At 39.6% G+C, this 22,137-nt stretch overlaps 3 protein-coding genes across 5 annotated transcripts in view; 2 read left to right on the top strand and 1 right to left on the bottom strand.

The window, feature by feature from the left end:
* mybl1 (v-myb avian myeloblastosis viral oncogene homolog-like 1) overlaps positions 1-2,950 on the bottom strand; it is an 11,862-nt gene extending 8,912 nt beyond the window's left edge. For both annotated transcript variants that reach the window (XM_035657740.1, XM_035657747.1), the window contains exon 1: positions 2,570-2,950. In XM_035657740.1, coding sequence (XP_035513633.1) covers positions 2,570-2,592 — 23 coding nt within the window. In that variant the 5' untranslated portion in view covers positions 2,593-2,950. The remainder of the gene's footprint in view (positions 1-2,569) is intronic.
* A 2,420-nt stretch (positions 2,951-5,370) lies between these two features.
* Positions 5,371-17,096, top strand: sgk3 (serum/glucocorticoid regulated kinase family member 3). 2 transcript variants are annotated; one of them, XM_035655575.1, is made up of 17 exons: positions 5,371-5,599; positions 9,871-10,053; positions 10,265-10,348; positions 10,551-10,623; positions 10,769-10,844; positions 11,061-11,136; positions 11,484-11,533; positions 11,699-11,756; positions 12,105-12,188; positions 12,285-12,416; positions 13,037-13,149; positions 13,905-13,941; positions 14,408-14,494; positions 14,820-14,915; positions 15,140-15,295; positions 15,488-15,577; positions 16,265-17,096. In XM_035655575.1, the coding sequence occupies exons 2-17, from the start codon at positions 9,958-9,960 to the stop codon at positions 16,433-16,435; spliced, it is 1,479 nt and encodes a 492-aa protein (XP_035511468.1). In that variant the 5' UTR covers positions 5,371-5,599; positions 9,871-9,957; the 3' UTR covers positions 16,436-17,096. The 2 variants fall into 2 exon arrangements, with proteins under 2 accessions (XP_035511468.1, XP_035511476.1); XM_035655583.1 differs by having other exon boundaries at positions 15,488-15,637; positions 16,265-16,393.
* A 213-nt stretch (positions 17,097-17,309) lies between these two features.
* mcmdc2 (minichromosome maintenance domain containing 2) overlaps positions 17,310-22,137 on the top strand; it is a 5,674-nt gene continuing 846 nt past the window's right edge. The window contains exons 1-12 of the mRNA XM_035672926.1: positions 17,310-17,438; positions 17,586-17,716; positions 17,811-17,870; positions 18,033-18,228; positions 18,387-18,509; positions 18,643-18,744; positions 20,068-20,196; positions 20,384-20,621; positions 20,730-20,935; positions 21,080-21,237; positions 21,676-21,855; positions 21,972-22,111. Coding sequence (XP_035528819.1) covers positions 17,342-17,438; positions 17,586-17,716; positions 17,811-17,870; positions 18,033-18,228; positions 18,387-18,509; positions 18,643-18,744; positions 20,068-20,196; positions 20,384-20,621; positions 20,730-20,935; positions 21,080-21,237; positions 21,676-21,855; positions 21,972-22,111 — 1,760 coding nt within the window. The 5' untranslated portion in view covers positions 17,310-17,341. The remainder of the gene's footprint in view (positions 17,439-17,585; positions 17,717-17,810; positions 17,871-18,032; positions 18,229-18,386; positions 18,510-18,642; positions 18,745-20,067; positions 20,197-20,383; positions 20,622-20,729; positions 20,936-21,079; positions 21,238-21,675; positions 21,856-21,971; positions 22,112-22,137) is intronic.

The following is a 22,137-nucleotide window of genomic DNA, read 5'->3' as shown; positions in this document are numbered from 1 at the left end:
GAAACTGCAAGGCTAATACAGATATTAGTACCTCAGGTACTGATACTTAGTAAAACTGTATCCCTATTAGTCATAAATATATTTGCAAATGCAAACATGCAAAACTCTCTACTTGTACTACTACTACTATATGTACTATACTGCCATTGTTCAAGCTGTTGTGGTAACTATTACACAGACTCAGCTTTAAGTATATTTTTCAAATTAATTTGTTAACAAACAAGACAAGTAAATAAAAAGAAACACAAAAACATGGATGGCACTTACAAGAGGCTTTCAGTTATTGTTTCAAGTCTAAAAGTGATTCAAAACTAAATAAAGGAATATGTAATTAAACAATCAGATAATTACATAATATATAATAATGGATTGTATAGAAACAGGTTCTCTATCTAAAGTGAAAGTTCAGTTGTTATGTCTCAGTATGAGACAACTGAACTTTCACTTTAGATATTTAAAGGACCAGTTATAGACAAACTTTGTCAGAATAAAAATAAAAGAAAGAAACAACTTGTAATTATACATGACTGCATACAAGAACACAAAATTCCTCTCTACTGACACAAGAAGTTGGCAGGTAGCACCGCACTTCAGTGTTCCCATAAAACATGCTGCTGGGCAACGCTTTCTTTGTGGTAGTGGAGAAGAGTTTAATAAATGGAGGAGAAATGAAGTTATCCACTCCTAAGAGCTCTTCCTACACAACAGACCTTTCTCGTGCACACACTTAACCTTACACACACACAAGGGGAAAGCAGTGCTTTCTCTAGGTCTCGTATCAGACTGTGTATGAAAGGTCTTCTTCAGTGTGGAAACTTGAACATGGCAATTGAATTTTGGTGGGGCCTGATTACCTCACCAGAGCAAAGAGAAGTGGGGAAGTGAGTGAGTCTGGACCTATTGCTGAACAGGAAGGAGGGGAGTGAGGGGGCTGGAGGAAAGAGGCCATCCCACATCAACAGGCTCTTTCACCTCCAGAGGTGTGTGAGTGTGTGTGTGTGTGTGTGAGATTGAGATGGAGGAGGTGGTGTGCTGGGGTGTGGTCAGGGGAATGGCAAAGCTCTAACGGTCCAGTTTTTCAAAAGGTTTCAAAAAACAAGCAGACTTATATAACCTCTTGGCATTTTGTTTAGCACATTATTTACTCACTTAATAACTTTATAATTTTTAATAAAAACATTTATTTTCATATTTTGCAGCATAAATAATAATTCATCAGTCATAAACAGTTAATAGGATATTGTAAAATGCAGGATTTGCCTTCCCCAGGGTCAAGACCTGATCTCTCTCCAGATAAGGAGGGGTATGTGGTGGGTAGAGACACTGAAGCTTAATGCAGGCATCACTAAAGCTGCAACTAACACATATTTTCTCATATATACTCATATATTATCAGTGTTTTGTCAATAAAATGCTTACTGTAGTCTATGAAATGCCATAAAATAGTGAAAATGCACAATTTTCCACTGACCAATGTTACACCTTACATCAGATTGACATCAAATAGCTTATTTTGTCCACTCAAAACCCAAATATTCCTTTTACAGTGAGCTATAACTGGGAATAGCTGCAAATCCCCACATCTAAGAAGCTGGAACTGAAAAATGTTTGGCAAGTTTTAACTATATTAATTTTTTTTTTATTGGTTATCTACATATTTGGCAATTACTATTATTTTGATCAACTAATAAATTAATTCACTTTTAATTGCAGGCGCCATAGTGTGTTTTTAATATGAATAATCATAACACTTGACTGCAGGTGTCCTTGTTGTTGTGCACCTGGCTGTTGCATATTAATAATTAATGATGCTACCTTGGTCACTATAATTTAACAGGTCAATATAACTTATTAAGCCTAATCATAAACCTATATCATGTACTTTTACTTACACTAGATTTTTTTGAATAACAAAGAAAGGCTTTAGGAACTCTTAGGTACTTTTCCCCATTGGCTTTCCCCCCTCTTGGCAATAACACAGTGTAGAAGACCAGGTGATGCAGATTTTAATGTAAAAAAACATACAAAACATTTGATTTGATGTAGTTCTTTCACATTTTGTGTTGTTTTTATTCACAGAAAACACAATCTGAAGTGTTTTATTTATCACAATTAATTTGACTGACTTGTCACGTTTAAATAAAATGTTTCCAGGGATGCTCCTGTTGGATAACCGCTGTTTGACAACGTGCATGGCAAAAATATTATGCATTGTTCCAACAAATATTAAGAAAACAACAGTGCAACCCATGTTTAATATACATGTTTCGGCAGTAACAAGCAATAATCTTAATTCAAAGTGTCATGCATGTGTTGCACAATGATATACATGTTTTTAAGGCTACATATGTTTCTAACCATTCAAATAAAATGCATCTATTTGTCTCGTAAGTGGCCCTTGTTACAGTATGACTGTGGCAGGTGCACACTGTATTATCCGGACACTGATACCAAAACTATCTTAATTTATGTATTTATTTATTCACCAGAGATGCATAGGAGCACTGGTGACTGTGGCAGACTATGTATAATGAAACAGCACCGTGTTATTATTACTGCTGGCACTCACCTGCGTGGTTTCACGTTGTCCATGACAGTCGGTAGGATGATTGAACCTTTTCAAAGACGAACCTGTGTTGGGCAGCTTTATAAAAATCCCACATTAATTGAAGTTTATCCATAGAAATCGCTGTCAGTCATCGCTTTGAGACGCGGCAGCATCTAGCCAGCACTATCCGGCTAGCCAGTGAGCTAACTTAATGTACAGTCCATAACATTACGCTCTCTGCGTAAACGCCGCGTTCAATGTCGATAACATCTTTCCAAAAAAAAAAAAAAAAAACCTTCACTGCGTCGTCTTCTGTTGCTCGTTTCTAAAAAGGCAATATCGGAACATAACCCCCCAGATATTAGGTGGAAGAGACTAACGCGTTACTTTTGTTCCTCTCTGTCCCGGCTGTTTCTGTCTCATGTCTCTACTTTTACTTGGCGTTGTGATTTTTTGTCCATCCCGCCGATTCTCGCGCCCAGCCCTCTGCGCAGGCGGCCTCGTCCCTGATTGGTCAGAAATGGGGGCTGTGAAAGGAGGAGCCGATACTCGAAACTGATTGGACGAGGGGTGAGGAGAGGCTCGTCTGTGATTGGTTGGAAGTCTGCGGGGGTTTAGTTTGAGTGGTTGGTATTTTTGAGGAGGCGGGCCTTAAGTTAGATGACTGTGCTGTCAGCTTTTACAGCAGAAAGGATCTTTTCATCAAGGCGGTGGTGGTGGTGGCTCAAAGTGGGCAGCGGGGACTTTCGGAGGCCCTTGAGAGGGTTTCAGGGGGTTCCCAAGCCCCACAGTTTGACTGGAGGCAAGAGCAATGAATCCAACCTCCAATGTTGTCCCCTAATCTGAGTTATTTTGTGTTAATATATAACACTTATTCATAAAAACACGTGGAATATCGTTTATTTTTTACCAGATGGCGCGCATCATTTTAATTTTATACTGTTAATCTTATCTTATATACAACATAATACTTTATATCTTATCTTTTATCTGTATTTTTGATTCTGCTTACTTAAGGTCAGGGTTTTAATTTTTAGTTTAATGTATGTCTTATTTTGTATGCCTACTGGATGCTTGTAATTTCCCTTCGGCGATAATAAAGTATCTATCTATCTATCTATATCTATCTATCTATCTTATACTATCTATCTAATCTATCTATCATATCTGATCTATTCTTTTATCGTATCTATCTATCTATCTAGAGTGCATTGTTATGTAGTTAAAAACGTCAATGCCTTTGAATTGGCATTACCTCAGTGTGGTGCCTCAAGGGAAATAAATGATTATGATGATTCACATAATAATCTCATCATATGTGAAGCTGGACATTCATACAGAATATTTACAGCACTCAAACTCGCATAGATAACACAATATTTCCTTCCGCTTTGACATATCCACAGTGCATTCTGCAGCTCCTTTTAAATTGTGTTTTGCTGACACCTTGTGGACAAAACTTGTGCATGTGTTTATTGGTTTCATTCATATAAAGCCAAAAAGACAACATTGGCCACTGAAAATGCGTTTTGTTGTTGCATCTCATCTTAACTTTATATATATATATATATATTGCACTAATTCCTTCTAATTTATCACAACCTCTCTGGTTGTTGTTCGTCTGCGCACCATCAGCTCCAAGCAGGTAGGTCGACTCGGGACATAACATAAGTGGTGCAATGCGTCTGTATGGATTTTGACAACGGGTAAAACTAAACCATAGACTACATTAACTTCAAACCATTTGTTAATGAAAATAAGTATCTCATAATTCTTAGGTATTATCTCATACTTGTCATTTGTAATTCATTTATTATTAATTTATATTGTATAATTACTGTATCATAATTTTAACATGGTCATAATTATAATATTATATTTAGCATTCCTAGTTCTTAATCTATTCATTTATTTTTCTGGCGGTAAAATTAGCATGTTTGGATAATAGGCATGTCCTGCCTTTCTGCCTGTAGGTGACACTGTTTAACTGTTTGTTTTCTCAATGTTGTCATTCCTGAGTGTAAAGTAGTTGTGTTAAGCAAACCACAATAACGCCGGAAATTAAGTATTGTGTTTCTCAAGCTAAAAGCACAAGTAAAAAAAAAAGTAGATTTCCACACACAAGGAATTTGCCTTTGCATAATGGTCAAAATAATAATTTAAATATGTAATATATGTCTGTTTTTTTTAACACTATCCCCTCAAGGTAATATATTCAGTGGCTTTTGAACAGGTTCTACATAATTCCTTTATCATAATGTCCTATTTTGTGGATGAGCTCTGTGTCTTTTATTTATTTATTGAAGCCCACATGGTGCATATTCCTGTATGGATCTGTTCAATCAGGATCATCAGTGGGTTTTTTCTCTCTCTTGTACAGTGTTAATATTATATTATATTATTATTTTTTCATACTGTTCTTATACTGTCTTTTTTTTCTCTATCCACTTGCTGCTGTAAGATTGGAATTTCCCCATTGTGGGACTATTAAGAGGAATATCTTATCTTATCTTAACTAACACATCATCAAGGTGATATATGTACATATGTTTTGTACTCTGTATAAAATAGGCCTAGTAACTACAGCTGTATTCAATTATTGTTTAATTATAGAGGAGTAAAATGTTTGTTCCTCTCTAAAAAAAACGTAGTGGAGTAGAGATACAAAACAGCATGAACCAGCAATACTCAAGTAAAGTACAAGCACCTTTAAAACTGAACCGTAGCACTCCACCTGCTCTGGTTTTATTTTGAAACGCCCCACCGGAAGTGTCCCTGTGTTCAGTGCAGCTGTTCAGCGGCTGCAGTTGTTGAGTCCCGTGACGAATTTCATTGGAACTTTCTACGGCCAGGAAAGACTGATGTTTCCTGCTCCTCTGTCCGCGTACGGGCACTGAGGGGATACACTCTGAGTCTGAGGGCTATTTGGGGACTTTTGACTCAAGCGAAACCGGGGAAATGTTAAATGTACTGACAGTTTGAATGCTGTAGAACCAAATATCCCCACTGGACCTACGGAAATAGATGAACACCGCGTCGAGATACTGTAAGGTACGTGATGTTCACGTAGACGTTACCTTGTCCCTCGTTCTGCTTTGGTTCTTTGGTTAGCGGTGGGGTAATATCTGACACAGGATACGAAACTCCCTCAGTCAGTCCCAAAACGTTGTTTGTAGTCAATAGTAGAGGGGTAGCTGTCCGGTATTAAATACCATTAACGTTTTCTGTTGGTAGAAAAACACCAGCCAGAAGTTCAACCGAAGGAAAACAATGTAAACAAAGTTAAGGGAGCTGCTTTTGCTTATGTGCGATTGTGAGCTTTTGCTGTATTGTTTACAGTTTTGTATTATCTTGTCAAACCTTTTTATCTCATGTGTGTATGTGCGTGTCGGTATTTGATTGTGTGTGTTCAACTCCTCCCTCCTCAGGCTCAGTTTGTTCTCCTCCTCTCGCCTGGTGAAGATTATATACTTTTTTTTTTTTCCTGTAATACACGTGATATGTACTGAGATTTAAAAGTTGTACCGGTGTAAGTACACACACAGCCTCAGGTGGAAACCGCTGTGTAGTTTCCAAACGGCTCAGCCAAAAGTAAACACAAGTAGGCGAGGCCTTTTCACTGCTGTGTTCCTGGGACATGTTGTCCACCTCCATGTAATTGTTCTCTGAATGTAGAAATGATGTGTCAGGCCTCATCGGCTGTCGAAACGAAACCACACTGGATGTCGTTTGAGCTGTGTGGTATGGACAGTGGCACACAACCAAGTTGGATGATGTTTTTTTTAATGAATATTTGTCCTCCTGTGGTGCTAAAACCAAGTTATCGACACATTTGTGGTGACAGGAAAGTTGCTCTTCTTGACAATCCTTTCTCTGTGTGGAAATCTGCCTACTTTCCATTTGTCACGAGCTGAGGAGGTTCACAGCTGGTTCTTTGATCCAACAGGTGGTTATTATGAGCATGTTTTTTCCAAGCCATGTAAGACAGCAAGATGCATGTCATAGGTGTACGCGCCACACTATTTGAGAGCTCCACACCACCACGACCAGCCTCATGTGCAAGTGGCTTAGGCTTGTCCTGCTCGACCATCTAACACCCCATGATCTCAGTCTGCATTTTGTCAGCGCACGAGCTGATTCAGACCTTTTTCTAGAAGGAAGTCCGTGCCACAGTTTGCAGACAGTGAAGGTCTGTGAGCTGTCTGGACGGTCAGGTTAGGTTAGGAATTTGTCCAGATGCTAAAGACGGTTGCACGTACTGGGGTTGACTGAGTTCATGCCCCTCACGCTTCTCCAGCTGCACTTCCTCAATCAGAGATCTGTGTCTGTTGCATTATAATGAGACACCTCTAGACCAGAACAATGTTTATGTTATCAGTGTCATCCCACACGAAACAGATGTAATCTACATGTGTATTGTGAAAGTTTTACATTTTAAGTGAATCTAAACAGAGAATTTAATACATTCATTTGTGTTTATGTAGTTAAAAGTACCTGTTCAACATAATAATTATACTTCACAGTTCTTCTAAATGAGGTTTTCTTCCTGTTTCAGGTCTTGGTGTGGTTATCTCCACCAACCATTTCTGTGTTTCTGTGTTTATCAGTGGATGCATGCCTGATTGAGCTTTCACATCGCATTTACCACTGTAGGGTGACTTCTGCCTTGTTTGTCTGGCTAAAATTGCTTGTCACACACGATGCACAACCACACGCACAGAAGAAAAAAAAACATGCTCTAACATCCTCATAGGATATCCACAGGCAGGGGTGTGTGTTTGAGCTAAGCAGGAAGAAGCTATTTTTGATTCCCTGTAGTAGTCCAGCGTATTTGGGCCTGTCAGCACAAGTTAATTCATGTTGTGGTGTGAACACACAGGGCATGCTGGGCTTACACTGCAGCTAGGAAATGTGCTTAACATTAATGTTTATTGTGTGTGCTTTTTCATCCTTCTAACAATTTAAACAATGTCTGTCAGTGGGTGTGGTGAGCTGCAGCATTCCTTATAAAGGAGAAACAGTGTCAGCTAAAAATGAAAAGTGTACTAGAAGACCATAGCTTATATTTCCCTTGAACTCAAATATTTCTGGAATGTTAAAAAGCGGGTCCTACCCAGTGACGTACAGAGTTAACCCAAACATGCACAGATGTGAGGCAGCTCTGGGAAATAGCCGACCGTTTTTGTGTGTACCAGCCACTGCACGGACTTCACCAGCTCTCTTTATTTAATAGGCGCGTTCGAAAAGCAATGAAATATAAATATAATAAAACCTGGTCGTCACCGCCAAAATGTGTCACCTGCATGTAGCCGGTGTTGATTTCCCACAATGATTGGGTTTTGATCGATTAGTCGACCGACAAAATATTCACAGACTAAACAAGTTATTGATCAATTGAGAAAATACAGACAAAAATATATATCGTGAGTTACAGCTGTTGTTTTATTTGGAACTGTTTCAGAATAAAAGTAGCGACAGTTGTCGTAAAGAGAAACGTTATCGGTGTGTTCATGCTGTTGGTGGTGAAATGAAACTAAAAGAAAAGCAAACGTAGGAACAATATAGAAAGAAAAAAAAGAGGCCAGTGATGAAGAGGGCATGAAGGTCCCTCCGATTGCACACATGCATTTTAAAGAGGGCCGCTCTTTTGCTGTACCCTCACCCCAACGTGAGCGGAATGAGATAATCCCTTCAGGATGCATTCAAGATCAATACACCGACGGAGAAAGTTGACCCAAAAGCAGGTTTTCCATGTGCTGTGAGCAAACAGCAGTGAGAGTAACAAAGGTTGTGGTTGGAAAGACAAAAGCTAACTGAACAAAGCGGGCTGATGTCACTAACATTAAACAATGGACAAGTCAGAGCAGTGGACAAAGAGCTTTGTTGTAAAAGAAATGGACGTTGCATAACTCATAGTGAAGGAAAAGAGATTTGCCTCTTTGTGTGTGATTTAGTCAGATCACACAGTGACACATTCTAGTTTTATATCATGTCCTCTATCTATTACAACTGATCATCATTCACCTGTTAGACTCTCTTTGCAATATTAATGAACATTGCCCCCCTTCTTCGCCTTCAGGGAACTGAGGTCTTGACCTTTTTGTTACTACAGTCAAGGAAAGGAAAGGAGTATTACACTTGAACACTGAGCTTTTATTTCCCTCTTAAAATGTTGGGGAAGAACAACTCCGGGGGTCTTACTCTTAACCTATTGTGTAACTCCAGCTTCAAAGGAAGGTTATTTAAAAATACCTTTCTACTGACCGGAACAGGGGAGAATGTCACAGACCCAGCATGTGTAAGAGAGCTGGTGTGTGCCAGTGTGTGTGTGTGTGTGTGTGTGTGTGAAGGCTTCACGTTAAGTTATGTGTGACATGAATGCACGAGGAAGAGACTGCACAGATAGAGGCTTGTAATTCTCATGTGAGGCAGATTGATAGCACCATTATGAGCGGGAAAAAAAGTCATTAACCAGTGAGCGATCTTGTCATATTTATCTATTTAAGCGTCGGACTCAGATGAGAGGGAGGATGGGATATTCATGCTCAGAGGAAGGAGTGAGTTAACTGGCTGCTCAGGGGGAGGGAGCCCGCCTGCTGTCATGTTGCAGCTCGCTGGCCTGTGCACTGTCGCTACAGTCTTCATCCTTCAAGAAAACGCAGCACGGTTTTTCACCCAGCAATGCTTTTAAAGGCAAAATGTATGTTGTATGTTTTCCACCAGTAGTTGCTGTTTTTGCTAAATGTTCATTGGCAGCACGTTTAAATCAGTCCGTTTGCACTCCATAAATAAAAGATAAAAGTGCTTTGTTCTTCTTTTGAGTTAAAACACCTCTGCTAGAGTATTTAGACAAACATGACACTATAAATAGTTGCAAACCACACAAATAGGTTTATTAAGAACATAACTCGGAATAGGGACGCCGTCATGTTTGATACCTGCACGGGCAAGCAACTGGTGGCCAAGCGGTATTTCAGACACAGCTTGAAAAATCCCACTGCGATATATGCTCCCTGCATAACTAGTGAGAAAATAGAGGGATAGGCTGATGGATGAACTAATATAATAGTTTAAGGCTTATTAGCAGCTCTTGTCCATGATCAAGAATGAACAGGGCTTTGTTACGGCTTAAACATCAAAGAAATACAAAACAGTACTGAAGAATGGAATTAATAAATAAATAACTGCGTACAAAGTTGTGGTTGGGGATTAACGTTGATCATATCAGGAGTAGGCAACATGACCACTGCAGACCGAAACGTGTAGAGAGCAGTTTCACTTCCTGAATAACAGAGGTGTCTGTTCTCTTTTCTCCTCCGCAGCAGTGACCCAGGATGGGGATGGGCCAGTTGTATACTTGAAGTCTTATTCTGAGGAGGACGCATCATTTTATGGCCTTGCACCTTTGAATGCCGACAGCTTCTAAGATGGAGGAGCAACCCAGTCTCCCCAATGTCAGCATACCCTGCCACAACGAGCAGAGGGACAAGAAAAAGCGTTTCACAGTGCGTGCAAAAAAACCTGTCCATTGTTCAGTTTCTGAGTAAAATGAATTGTACAAAGGTCATTTCATATTTGGTTGTCAGGCACCAAGTGTATATACACATTATTATTTATCTATTATAAAAGGAGCATAAAATCACATTTATTGACCATATAAGTGTTTGATACTACGCCTCGTGTTTACATGGACTCTTTTTGCCTTTTTTTTTTTAGGTTTACAAAGTGATAGTCAATGTTGGACAGCAGGAATGGTTTGTCTTCAGGCGTTATGCAGAGTTTGATAAACTTTACAACACAGTGAGTGGTGGCACGTCATTCTGATTTTACACCATAGCGATGCCTAACACGTTGCCATAATTCTGTTCACAAGTCTTTGATTCCCTTAGTCTTTGATTTGCAGTTCACAATGACATTTACAATAATTATATACTCGTGACATAGACGTTTCCTTGCCCTTAACGCAATTTTCTCTTTTGCTCTTTCATATATTTTAATGCAGTTAAGGAAACAGTTTCCATCTTTGAACTTAAAAATTCCTGCCAAGAGGATATTTGGGGACAATTTTGAACCCGGTAAGTGTTCACGCTAGGCTGGCATATCCAATGTGCATCAAGACAGAATCCCAGTAGCTGATGTTGAAAGAAAATTTCAGTTTTTTTTCTTGATGCATATTATTTGCCTAATGTTTGATTTGTAATATATGCGTCTGCCAAATAGAGTTCATCAAGCAAAGAAGAGCAGGATTGCATGAGTTCATCAAGCGAATCGTCTCCCATCCTCAGCTTTGCAACCAGTAAGTGTTCTCACTGTCATTATATTACATTACATTGCTGGCATTATTAAAATGAATGGCTTCAAAGATCTGAATCCAGAAATCTAATGAGATCAAATTTATTTGGCTATGCTTCACACTTAGCATGAATTAGATTTAGAATACAATTATAGTTAGTTAGCTATGTATTACTTAACTTATTTTAATGAACTGTTTGGTCCCTCTTAACCTTTACAGTCCAGATGTGAGGACCTTTCTACAGATGGACAAAATGCAACACTTATCCGATGCCTCTGAGGATGAAGATGACAAAGTAAGTTGTGGATCAACAAGCTGTCATGCATCAGTTGCTGTTTTTCTTTACGTATTTTCATTTGATGTGTTGGATAGTCCAAATATAGTGGTTAGGTCCTCCTCCTCTGTTTTTGTAATGTCCAAGCTGTGCCAGAAAGTTTCAGCTCTGTATCCCAAAGAGAGTCTATCTAGACTTAAAATAAATACTGAAAATCAACAAATTTCCCTTATGTCATTATTGTAGCGTCAATAAAGGAGTGAATTCTCTGATCGCAGCAGTGAATCAGTGTTGACTGTGTCTTAGTTTCAGCCTATACTGAGACGTTAACGGCTAACCTAGATAATGTTTTCTCTGCTTCTTAACAGAACAACTCTACCTCCAGAAACATTAACCTGGGACCCTCTGGAAATCCACAGTATGTTCTCTACTCATATGCTCTTTAAGAAAATCCTTTGCTTTGCCACAAAGCAGGCTGCCTTTGTTTTTGTCAGTAACCGTTTTAAACTTTGAAGTTGTGAATCATGTACAGTACCTTTTTACATCAGTGAAATGAATGAGCTCTATTGTTTGTTTGTTTCAGTGCCAAGCCAACAGACTTTGACTTTTTAAAAGTCATAGGAAAGGGCAGTTTTGGGAAGGTATGTGTAACAATACAATACTGTAGAGTGCAGTTGCTTTCTATTCATGCTAGAGTGAGAATTCTCAGGGGTACACGTTGAATTTATGGATACGTTTTTTTTCTTCAGTGTAATAATTTTATGAATCAACTTTGTAGAATTGTGCTGACTGATTTTTGTCATACTTGAGTTGCATGAGTTGTGTTTAGAAACATCTTGAAGTGTTTCTGTGTTGTTTTTCTCTGGGGGTAGCAACAAGTTTTAGTTCTGCATGTGTCGGCCTTTCCATGTGGGAAGTGAGAGTCAGATCCGGAATGACTCGGGTTTACTCTGCAACGCTCAACGTGCTTTCTCGTTCTTGTGATGCAGGTTTTTCTTGCAAAACGAAAACATGATGAAAAGTATTATGCAGTCAAGGTCTTACAGAAAAGGGTCATTCTCAACAGAAAAGAGGTAACTTTATTTTCAAATATGACCCCAACCCTCTCCATATTTCAGGCATGTATATATGAATTATGATTCTTCTACTAAATCACTTCTTTCAATCAGCAAAAACACATCATGGCAGAGCGCAACGTGCTGCTGAAGAATGTGAAACACCCTTTCCTGGTTGGGCTTCATTATTCATTCCAGACCACAGACAAGTTATACTTCGTCCTTGATTTCGTCAATGGAGGAGAAGTAAGTTGTTTCAGTTTTGTGAATAAATGTGCTCACACAGATATGAGTCACTAGGTTAAGAACAGCTGACATTGGAAGTAACACAGGAAAAATGTGTTAAACAGCTTTATTAAAATTCCTCAGAACTGCATTGACTGTTGCTAGTTAACACACCTCCATGTGTGAAAGTCTTATGAGAGATCACGACATTACTCAGAATGGCTCCTTAGTGTGACTTCCTCTATGAATCTCCTTTAAGTGTGATGTGCCTTTTTAAAGCTGCCGTGTGTGTGTGAGTGTAAGAGTGACTAATTACAGTCTGTATCCAAGTAAATCTGCCTCTTGCCCCTCTGAAGAAGTTAACTTCAAAGACCAGTATCATGTAAATAAAATAAGATCAATATTTACACTTTTCAGTTAGTTATTTGTATTAAGATTAAAAAAGTAAGTATTATACACGAGGAATGCTAAAGGCACTGCTAGCATAGACTATAAATAAAAATGGACGTCACCCATAAGTGTCTGAAGAACCGTTCCCATAATTATGTGTTACTTTAAGCCTTAATATAATTAATACAATTTAAACAAAATGAGTTATATGTCATTCATTCTAATAATCAAATGGAACATTTTCATTTCAGCTTTTTTTCCATCTTCAAAGAGAGCGGACCTTTCCAGAGCCCAGAGCAAAATTCTACATTGCTGAAATGGCAAGTGCACTGGGATATCTGCACTCTCTCAACATTGTTTACAGGTATGTTGGGGGTTTTTATTAGTGATTCTGGATGAATATCATGACAAATACCATGATATAGTGCAAACAATGACACAGCAAGTAATGTAGTTAATGTTAGCTATGTTATGGGTTAGCAAACCTGCTACAATCTCAGCGGCGAACATTTGGAGAGGACGAGATGGTTTCCCAGAGCCAGCACACATGCTACTATAGCTAACATCACAACAATAGCATATGTTGCCAATTAGAAAGTAAGCTGAAAGTCTGTGGGCATGTAATTTAACGTTACCTGATGTTACACAACTGGCTGGATTAGCTGGAATAACAAGTTAGTTAAAAAAAAGGGTTATTGAATTAGAATCACATTAGCTAGAATAAGGATCAAACTAAAATATGTCACTCAGCTCTATACACATATTTACTAAATCAGACCGATGAAGTTAACAGTGTAGAGATAAAATGACTTTAACGTGTGTGTTGGATACATGTTGTCCTCATTCATATGACCTTCAGGGCAATTGCTACCATTTTTTGTTTGTTTTGGGGAATTTTTGGGTTTTAACGGCCTGAAAACAAAAGTATCTTCTACAGTTCCTCGCAAATTATTTTGCCAGATTTGTACACCTGATCCTGGGATTGTAGAGACGTATTTGAATCAGCATTTAGATATTAATATAAGTCTATACAATGTACAGAAATGTACATTTTAATTGTTAAATGAATAATGAAACATGTCTTATTTACTTAAATTCATTCGTTTTCATTTTGTCCAGAGACTTGAAGCCAGAAAACATTCTCCTTGACCATGAGGTGAGTATTCCTGTTTTTTAACCAAGCACACTGCTGTGTAATAGTCAAACAATTACACTAAATATACAGTACCTGGGTGGCACACCACCTCATTTTTCCATGGTGAATATTAATACAACACAATACTTACTGTCAAGTGTATGGAACTACAGTGACTAAACATTACATAAGCCCATAAGAGATACAGTACAAATGTCATTCTTTTCCAGTCATTATTTGTACCACCAGTGAACAACAGTGTCATTTCCAGTTCCAGCTGGACAGAATGCGTGTGATTGGATTAGTTCTTACTAATGATTTTCCTGCGTAGCCTTATTGAGAAAATGAGGGAACGGTGAATGGGACTGACTGAGCTTCGCCGCAGCCAGCATTCCAGGGCAACAATAGAAACCTCAGTCCCCGGGGATAATGAGCTGCTTGTGTGGCACATGTTGTCTAAAAACGTCTCTGTGTCCTCTCTTTAAAGGGGCATATCATTTTGACAGACTTTGGATTGTGCAAGGAAGGCATTTCCCAGACAGACACCACCACTACATTTTGTGGAACACCTGAGGTATGGCAGCATTCATTTTGATGTCTGATTTGATGTCTGAGGGTGCTCCAAAGAAGTCTCACCTTCAGTGTCAAAAAGTAATAATCATTAACAGACCTTTTGGAATAAAGTGTGGTTAATAATTTTACATCATTAGTGTATTCCATCTAGGAGCTATACTGCTGTATGTGTGTGTATGACTCACATTTTCCAGAGAGGAAAATAGGTTTTCATGAGCAAAAATAGTAGTTGATATACATTTTGTCTGTGTTTTTTAAACCAGGAAGTAGAGAAAAATGTCAAAGTTAATGTTATATTATTATGTTTGTGTGCTTATTCCGACCAGTATTTAGCTCCAGAGGTCCTAAGGAAGCAGCCGTATGATAACACAGTAGATTGGTGGTGTCTGGGTTCAGTGCTGTATGAAATGCTCTTTGGTCTGGTGAGTTTTTACTTTGAGCCCATAGTTGACAGTGATTTTTTTTGTGTTTTTCTTTGGTAGGGAGTCTTTTACTCTACTTTTGCTTACTTTGTAATTTTAACATGATGTACTGGTAAACTGCACCAAATTTGACAAATTGTTTTAGTACAAAATGTAAAAAAGCACCTCTTTGTAAAGTCACGCTCAGTTAAATGCCTCCACTTCTCTTTCCTTTCACATCCTAGCCGCCATTCTACAGCAGGGACACACACGAAATGTATGACAACATCCTCCACAAGCCGTTGGCGATGCGCCCTGGTGCGTCCAGCACAGCGTGGTCTCTCCTCCAGGGCCTGCTGGAGAAAGATGGCCCACACAGACTGGGGTCTAGGGATGACTTTGTGAGTGGGAATATTCAATGCATTAGCATGTCCACATACAGATACTATATGTACAGCAGAATTTCCTATTTCTGGGCTCCCTCTGGTGGCCAATCTGTATAAATCATGTCACTACTGCGACATGTACACTCATTGATGATTTTTACTTTCTGTAAACACAAAATCATGTTGTTATTTGTTGTACATTTTCAGAATGAGATCAAAGCACACAGCTTCTTCTCCTCCATCAACTGGGATGACCTTGTACAGAAGAAGATCCCTCCCCCATTTACACCCAATGTGGTAAATATTTGTTTCTCGCCCAGTAATCAGAAGAATCAGAAGATTACAGACTTATAAAAGGTTATACATTGTATTTTATCATGTTTAACATGTCCGCCACAAGTTAGTATTCAAAGCTGAGTATCAAAATGTGTTGTAGGAGATTTTTAACAAAGAGAGACAATTTTACTGTTTTCAGTCAATCTGAATAACCGAAAAACTCCTATGTGGGTGGCAGCGACTATTCATATTAAAGTAAGGCTAGTTCTAACTCCTAGTCTGTTACAGATGTCCTCATCTGCTGTGAATTGAGGTTCTTGGATAGAGTAATTTTGGCTGTTCCATAGACACAGAACAATGTAAAATATGTGTGAAAGGCTTATTAAGTGCACCTGTACAGTCGAACTTGATTCAATATAATAGACTCACAAATTCTATTACCCTGGACTTGAATGAATACCTCTCTGATATTGATGAATAACTCGATAAAGAATAACTCGTCTAATTAAGTACTTTATTTTAAACTACCTCATAAATGCATTTTTATAGACTAAATGTTTTCTAAATCAAGATAAGTGTTGTAACTTGATTGTTCTGTTCTGTGTCACCAAATGAAGTCCCTTTTATGAACACATACATGCATTTTGTTTTGTATTTGTTCCATAAATGCTAATGCTACCTCTGTTTTTATTCCTTGTGTTTTTATAGAGCTCTTACTGCGACATCTCAAACTTCGATCCTGAGTTCACAGATGAGATGGTCCCCAACTCTGTCTGCTGGTCTCAAGATCATTCCATAGTCAACGCCAGTGTAATGGAGGCAGACGATGCCTTTGTGGGCTTCTCTTACGCCCCACCTTCTGATGACTCCTTCCTATGAAACATTCCCAATGAGGTCTTTAACTGCCTTAACCATCTTAACGACTTTTGACTAAAGGGAAGAATTTCTACCATGGATGAACTTGTTCTGTGAAGCCAAAGCAAGCAGCTGAGAAGAAACAGCACTTACAACAGATTTTGGTTTGAACAGTGTGCCAGAAAAGTCTTTATATTTTACCAATTTGTATTTATATAAATATATATACATAAGAGATGATATTTTTAAGAATTAAGGACAGACATCCTCTATTAATATAATTTCTGGTGGTTTCAAAAGAGCCTTTATAAAGCCTTAAATTTGTCCCTTAAATGAAATCAATAAGCAGTTTTCTGAAAAACTTGAAAGAATTCACTGTCCATGTAATTACTGTACAAATAAACTCATGTATCATACATTTGATCTAAGCTGGAAATAGGGATTACTTGAGAGACCACTGAATAAAGCATCATGGTTTATAGGTCACATTTGTATATTAAAAAAGTCTTCTACGTCTTAAGTTACCTTTCAGTTTTTCTTTGAGTTGTTTTTTTTTTTTATTGGATTGTTTGTGTTTATTTTTTGCCTTAACTCATTTGCAGAAATTAGAAACCCACAATGCTTTGCTTCGCCTGGCAACTAAGTAGGCCTTTTACTCCTGCACAGTAATAAAAAATATCAAAGAAAGGTACTCTTGAGAGTGTATGTGTATTTTATAGTAGGAATATATATATATATAGATATATATATATTACTTTAGCCGTGTATAACTTGTTTTAACTTTAATTTAACGTCTCATCCTGGTCCTTCCTGCGGCGCTGCTGACTGGGTGGTCACCGTGGCAACGTGGTAGCGCGCCAACTTGTAAACGTAAAAGACTGCCGTTGAACGTCATCAGGTTAGCTTCTGACCAACCGCTGTTTTCTGAAAATGTCCGACATTTTATCGTTGAAAGAATCAGTTCTGGTATATTTAGACAGAAGCGGTGGCCTTCAGTCACTGGAGGAAGACTGCAAGCCGTTCAACGGTAGGCCTGCAGTGTGGAAATCAAACACTAGCTGTTAGCGCAAATTATCTTACTTCACCATAGTAGCCATGAAAGTTAAAATCATTGAATTAACCTACATTTAAGGTAATGTGGCAGCTTTAATACGTGTTGCTCCCTCTGTGCCAGACCCCCAACAGACTGAGGCAGTGTACAGGTTTTGTATCAGTGTGAATCCCTCCGATGTGATAGAGGTGGATCCTGTATTGGGGGACTGTGTTCTGCATGATCCCTTAAAGGCAACCGCACTGTTTCAGTCTGTAAGTAAAGCTGAGTCAGCAAAGTTAGCTAAAATGAAATAATAAACGTGTAACTACTGTGTGGTTGACCACATTTGCCTAATTCCTCATTCAGGTTTGCTTCTTGGCCATAAAGACACTTTCACTTGTTGAAAAAATACACACAGAGAGTCAGGTATGAAGAAATGGTGTAGGTGTTTCTTCCCCTTGGAAACTGCTTACAAAATGTGTGCCGCTCAAAAGCCATGAGTCCCATAAATACTAAATGTATGCACCTGATTGGAACAAGTACATCGATTGCCATGTAACAACGTGTCATCTGATTGCTCCTTTTGAGGTTAATGTAATACTGAAGTTGACACACCTGCCTCCGTTCCCTGAGTACATGTTGGACCTGTGTAGTTTTCCTCGTGGGTATGGCCTGATGAGACCGGTATCCATGGAGGGCCTGGTCATCGCCATGACGAGGGTCACGAAATACACCCAGGGGGCCAGGTTCCTCTGCATTAATGACGACTGTCCCTGCTCTACAGGTACTTCTCTTAGCGTCCAGTGGTATTAACTGTAAAGACGGACCACAGTCAGTCTAAACGCACAAAATGTTATTCTTTAAGCAATTCTCAGGCAAGTGGCCTTCATAGACTTCAACTTGGATTCATATTTGATTTAATTTCCCGGATGCTGACTTTAGGTTTTCACCACATTCGTGTCCATGCACCTGGAGCCACAGAGTCAGCTACTGTGAGAAACCACTTCAGCTGCATGATCTGCAGCTCCCCGCTGAAAGAAGATGTAAAGTTTAGAGTGCTGGGAGGTGAGAGTGACGCCTCCGAACGTCAGACGTCACCGGAGATGTTTGAATAAAGTTACAGGGTATAAGAGGTTAAAGATAAACTGTGTTCGTTGCCGTGATCTGTATGTTTGCAAATGTGTCTTTGTGGAGGCAGACAAACAGCTTGTGGAGCTGATCCATGTGAAAGCACTGGATGGTCTAAGTACCCATCAACAGAGCTCACTCAGATACCAGTCAGTCACCCTGTTTCTCAGAGGTAGGTGTAACTCATTGATAAAAATGTATTTGATGAATGCAATGATTTATAGCAACATAGAAAATGTTAGAGGAACCATACGAGAGAGGTGTAAGTAATATGGCTGGTGAAGAAAAATGTGCACTAGCAGCATGTATTACAACACATAATCAACACCAGTAACTGTAAAGCAGACTCACACATCAGAGGAACCTAATCTTAAAACAACAAAGAATACAAATTGATAACATAAACACTACAGAGCGCAACTATTCCTTCATAGAGTTCACTTCTGATCTGCTCTTTCAAACAGCATTTGAATTTGTTTGTGTTTTTTGGCGTCTTCAAGACTCTTCAATCTGGAAAGCAGCTGCAGCACACAAGAATGACTCATTTCCTTTACGGTTTCTAAACTAAACAGCACAAAATAGTTGCTCTTCCTCCGGTGGACTATGAATATGCATCCCTGTCACATACTATATGGTATGGTTGGTATATGGAGACGGATGGAGGCCGTCCTATCACCCAGGGAGCTGTTTCAAGAGTCCAGCATCCATGTCAGGATGCAGCCACTCTGCTGAAGTGTCCTTGATCAAACCTGACCAGCTTCAGAGACTCTGTTGCATAGCTGTGAAGCACTCTGCCTTTTTTTTCTTTACACAGCACAGAACAAATGAATAGTAGGGTTTTTTTTAGTGTAAAAGGATCCGTTTTCATGTGCAAGTCAAAATCTTAAAGCAGATGTATGGTAGATTAATAGCCTCAAAATTTCAAAAGTTATAATTTGTTTGTAAAATCATATTCTCATCCATTATATTCACTCCCAGTCCTGAATAATGTGGTTGTAACAGCTTATATTTACACACAGTCAGATGTATTGAGGTTTGTCATTAATTTTCTCTGGCTTTCTAAATGAGGCTCACTTTGTAACACAAACTTAGTGGGGGAGAGTTCAAATAAATAGATTTTTGTGCAGCCAGCCGCACACAGCGCCTCATGGTGGGATATTAAGTGTTTCTGTCCCCTCTAATAACATTGTCCAGCCAGTACCCCTGAGAGCTTAGCAAATCTCAGCACGAGGATTAACATATTCTGTTGACCCAGTCCTGTAGAGGAATTCAATACACTGGGTTCCCGTTACTAAACATATATGTTAATAAGTGCAAGGAACACTCATTAGCTGGCTGTGCAATTCGCACACAGAGAAATCTTTGTTCTGAAGGCCTCACTCTGTGTTTCTCTTGGCACTGGCTTGTATGTGGCATGCATGTTTCTTCAATAATCACCAGGCAGTACAGAAAAACCCCTTTCAGTGTTATTGCTTTGTTTCACCTATTCACACAGATGAGCTGTGTAACTCAATGAGAATCGGACGACTCTACAGGGTGTTAGGCATTCCCGCGCATGTGCACCAATGGCCCAGCATTACCTGGAGTGTAGAGGCAAACAGTGTCCGACCGTGGGAGCCAGAGTGTAAGGCAGTAAATGATCTCATGTCAAATCCTGCTACAGAAATCCCAGATATATAACATTTATGTAGTTTACCACATCATGACACCGTGTGTTGTGATTAATCTGAGCAATTTTCATATTTTACATTCAACATTATGCATCATTACCATATTGAAACATCTGTCATGTTGCACAACTCGACCTACAGATCCCCTTCAAGTCAGTGCCAGCTTCCAGGAGCTGTTGAAGGCCACCGCCGGTTCTCCCTGGAGGTTCTCTGCCATTGTGGCTCAGTGCTTTGGGTCGGACGTGGCTCCTCCAGGCCTCTACAACACCTTGAAGCTGGGCTTGTTGCTGAGCTTGGTGCAGACTAGAGCAGATGCAAAAGACAAATTTAACAACTTGGATCTCCTGGTTGCCGCCACTGACACTCTCATAGTGGACAGGTAAATCGGTCTGAATGAGCCAACCTTGCACATCCTGAGTGTACACCGTGCATATGAAACCTGACATTTAATCCTCCTCATTACCCATTACTCCTGTGTTTGTGCTAGACTAATGACATACAGCCTGAGCTTGGCGTGTCGTGGGGTCAGGCATCAGGCCTCAGGGGAGATGTTTGCATCCATGTCCCGGGACGAACACGGAGCAGGCACTGCTAACATCCATGCTGGCTCTGCCCTGCTAGCCACTGGTGGCATTTGCATGTTGGGAGATCTGGGCTGTTACAAAAAGGACAGGTTGGATGCCATTCAGTCAGGTAGAGCAGCAAAGTATTTAATGAGTTATGGCATTAGTTATAGGGAGAGGATTCTGTCTGAAATTCACATTATGGATAATTCCCACACACTTAATAATACACATAAAAAGCCAGTATAGTTTGATGTTCTTTCCCTTCTCTCAGTTCTGGAGAGCTGCACGGTGTCTGTGTTCATCCCAGGGAAGAAATATGGCGAGGATGCCGACCAGCACCTTTCCTTCCCAGTCCAGTGCAGCTTCTGGGCCCTCACGGATGCCTCTCGACGGTCTGGGAGGGCAGACTGTGCCATACTGGGAACAGCAGTGGGTTCAGTCACAACATGGTGTTGTAGTCCCTTTGTATAGCGCACTGAAAACTATTATTTTTGTACAATTATAGTGTCTTATATTAGTGGAACTTGTACTGTACAGTACACTCAGTTCCAGAAGTGGCACTTTTCATTCAACTCAGATGTTGTTTGTAGATAGTGCAGACAAAACAGGAAATTGAGACAATTTACTTTTCGTGAAGGAAGTGCCCTGCCCAGACAACTTACCTCACAACAGAGCCCTAGAGGAAAATAAATGCATTGTATTGTTTCTTCAGCAGGGGAAAGGTTAACTATAAACTGTGTAACTGTAGTCAAATGGAAGATACTTTAGATCTCAGGTTACTTTCTGACTTAAAAGGGGATTCTCTTAACATTTTGAAAACAGCACATTGGGCAGCTTTCTGATAGCCAGTCTCCTCTTTGTGAGCAGGAAATGGGTCCCGTACCAGTTCAGCTGGCAGACGCCTTTGGCCTGGTCATTCAGTGTAGGGACATGGTGGGAGAGCAGACCCTACTGGCCCAGACCATCCACACCCTCCAGCAGGCAGTACAGCTGCAACAACCTCTCCACTCATCCTGCTGGGAGTTTTCTACTCAAGACTACCAGGAGGTTAAAAAAGCCACTTTGCATTGTTTTTTATAATTTTACAATTTTAAAATACACTGCATTATGTTTCTATATTGACCTTAAATTGCAATTGCTGTTCTTAATTCTATGCTTCCCAGCTAGTAGCTCTAGCACAGAGTCTGCAGGTGGAGCTTAGTCCTGGAGCAGAGAAAATAATCCACGGTTACTACATGGCCAGCCGTAGAGCGCGAACACAGAGTCAGGTTGTCAAGATGTCTGTGGCCTCAATCAAACTACTGTAAGCACTACTATGAATGAATGCTC

This window comes from Morone saxatilis, unplaced genomic scaffold, assembly GCF_004916995.1.
Source record: "Morone saxatilis isolate NCDOM2014 unplaced genomic scaffold, NCSU_SB_2.0 Contig0, whole genome shotgun sequence".
NCBI classification, from domain to species: Eukaryota; Metazoa; Chordata; class Actinopteri; family Moronidae; genus Morone; species Morone saxatilis.
The sequence above is the reverse complement of the archived record's forward strand: the minus strand, read 5'-3'. Positions and strand labels throughout refer to the sequence as shown.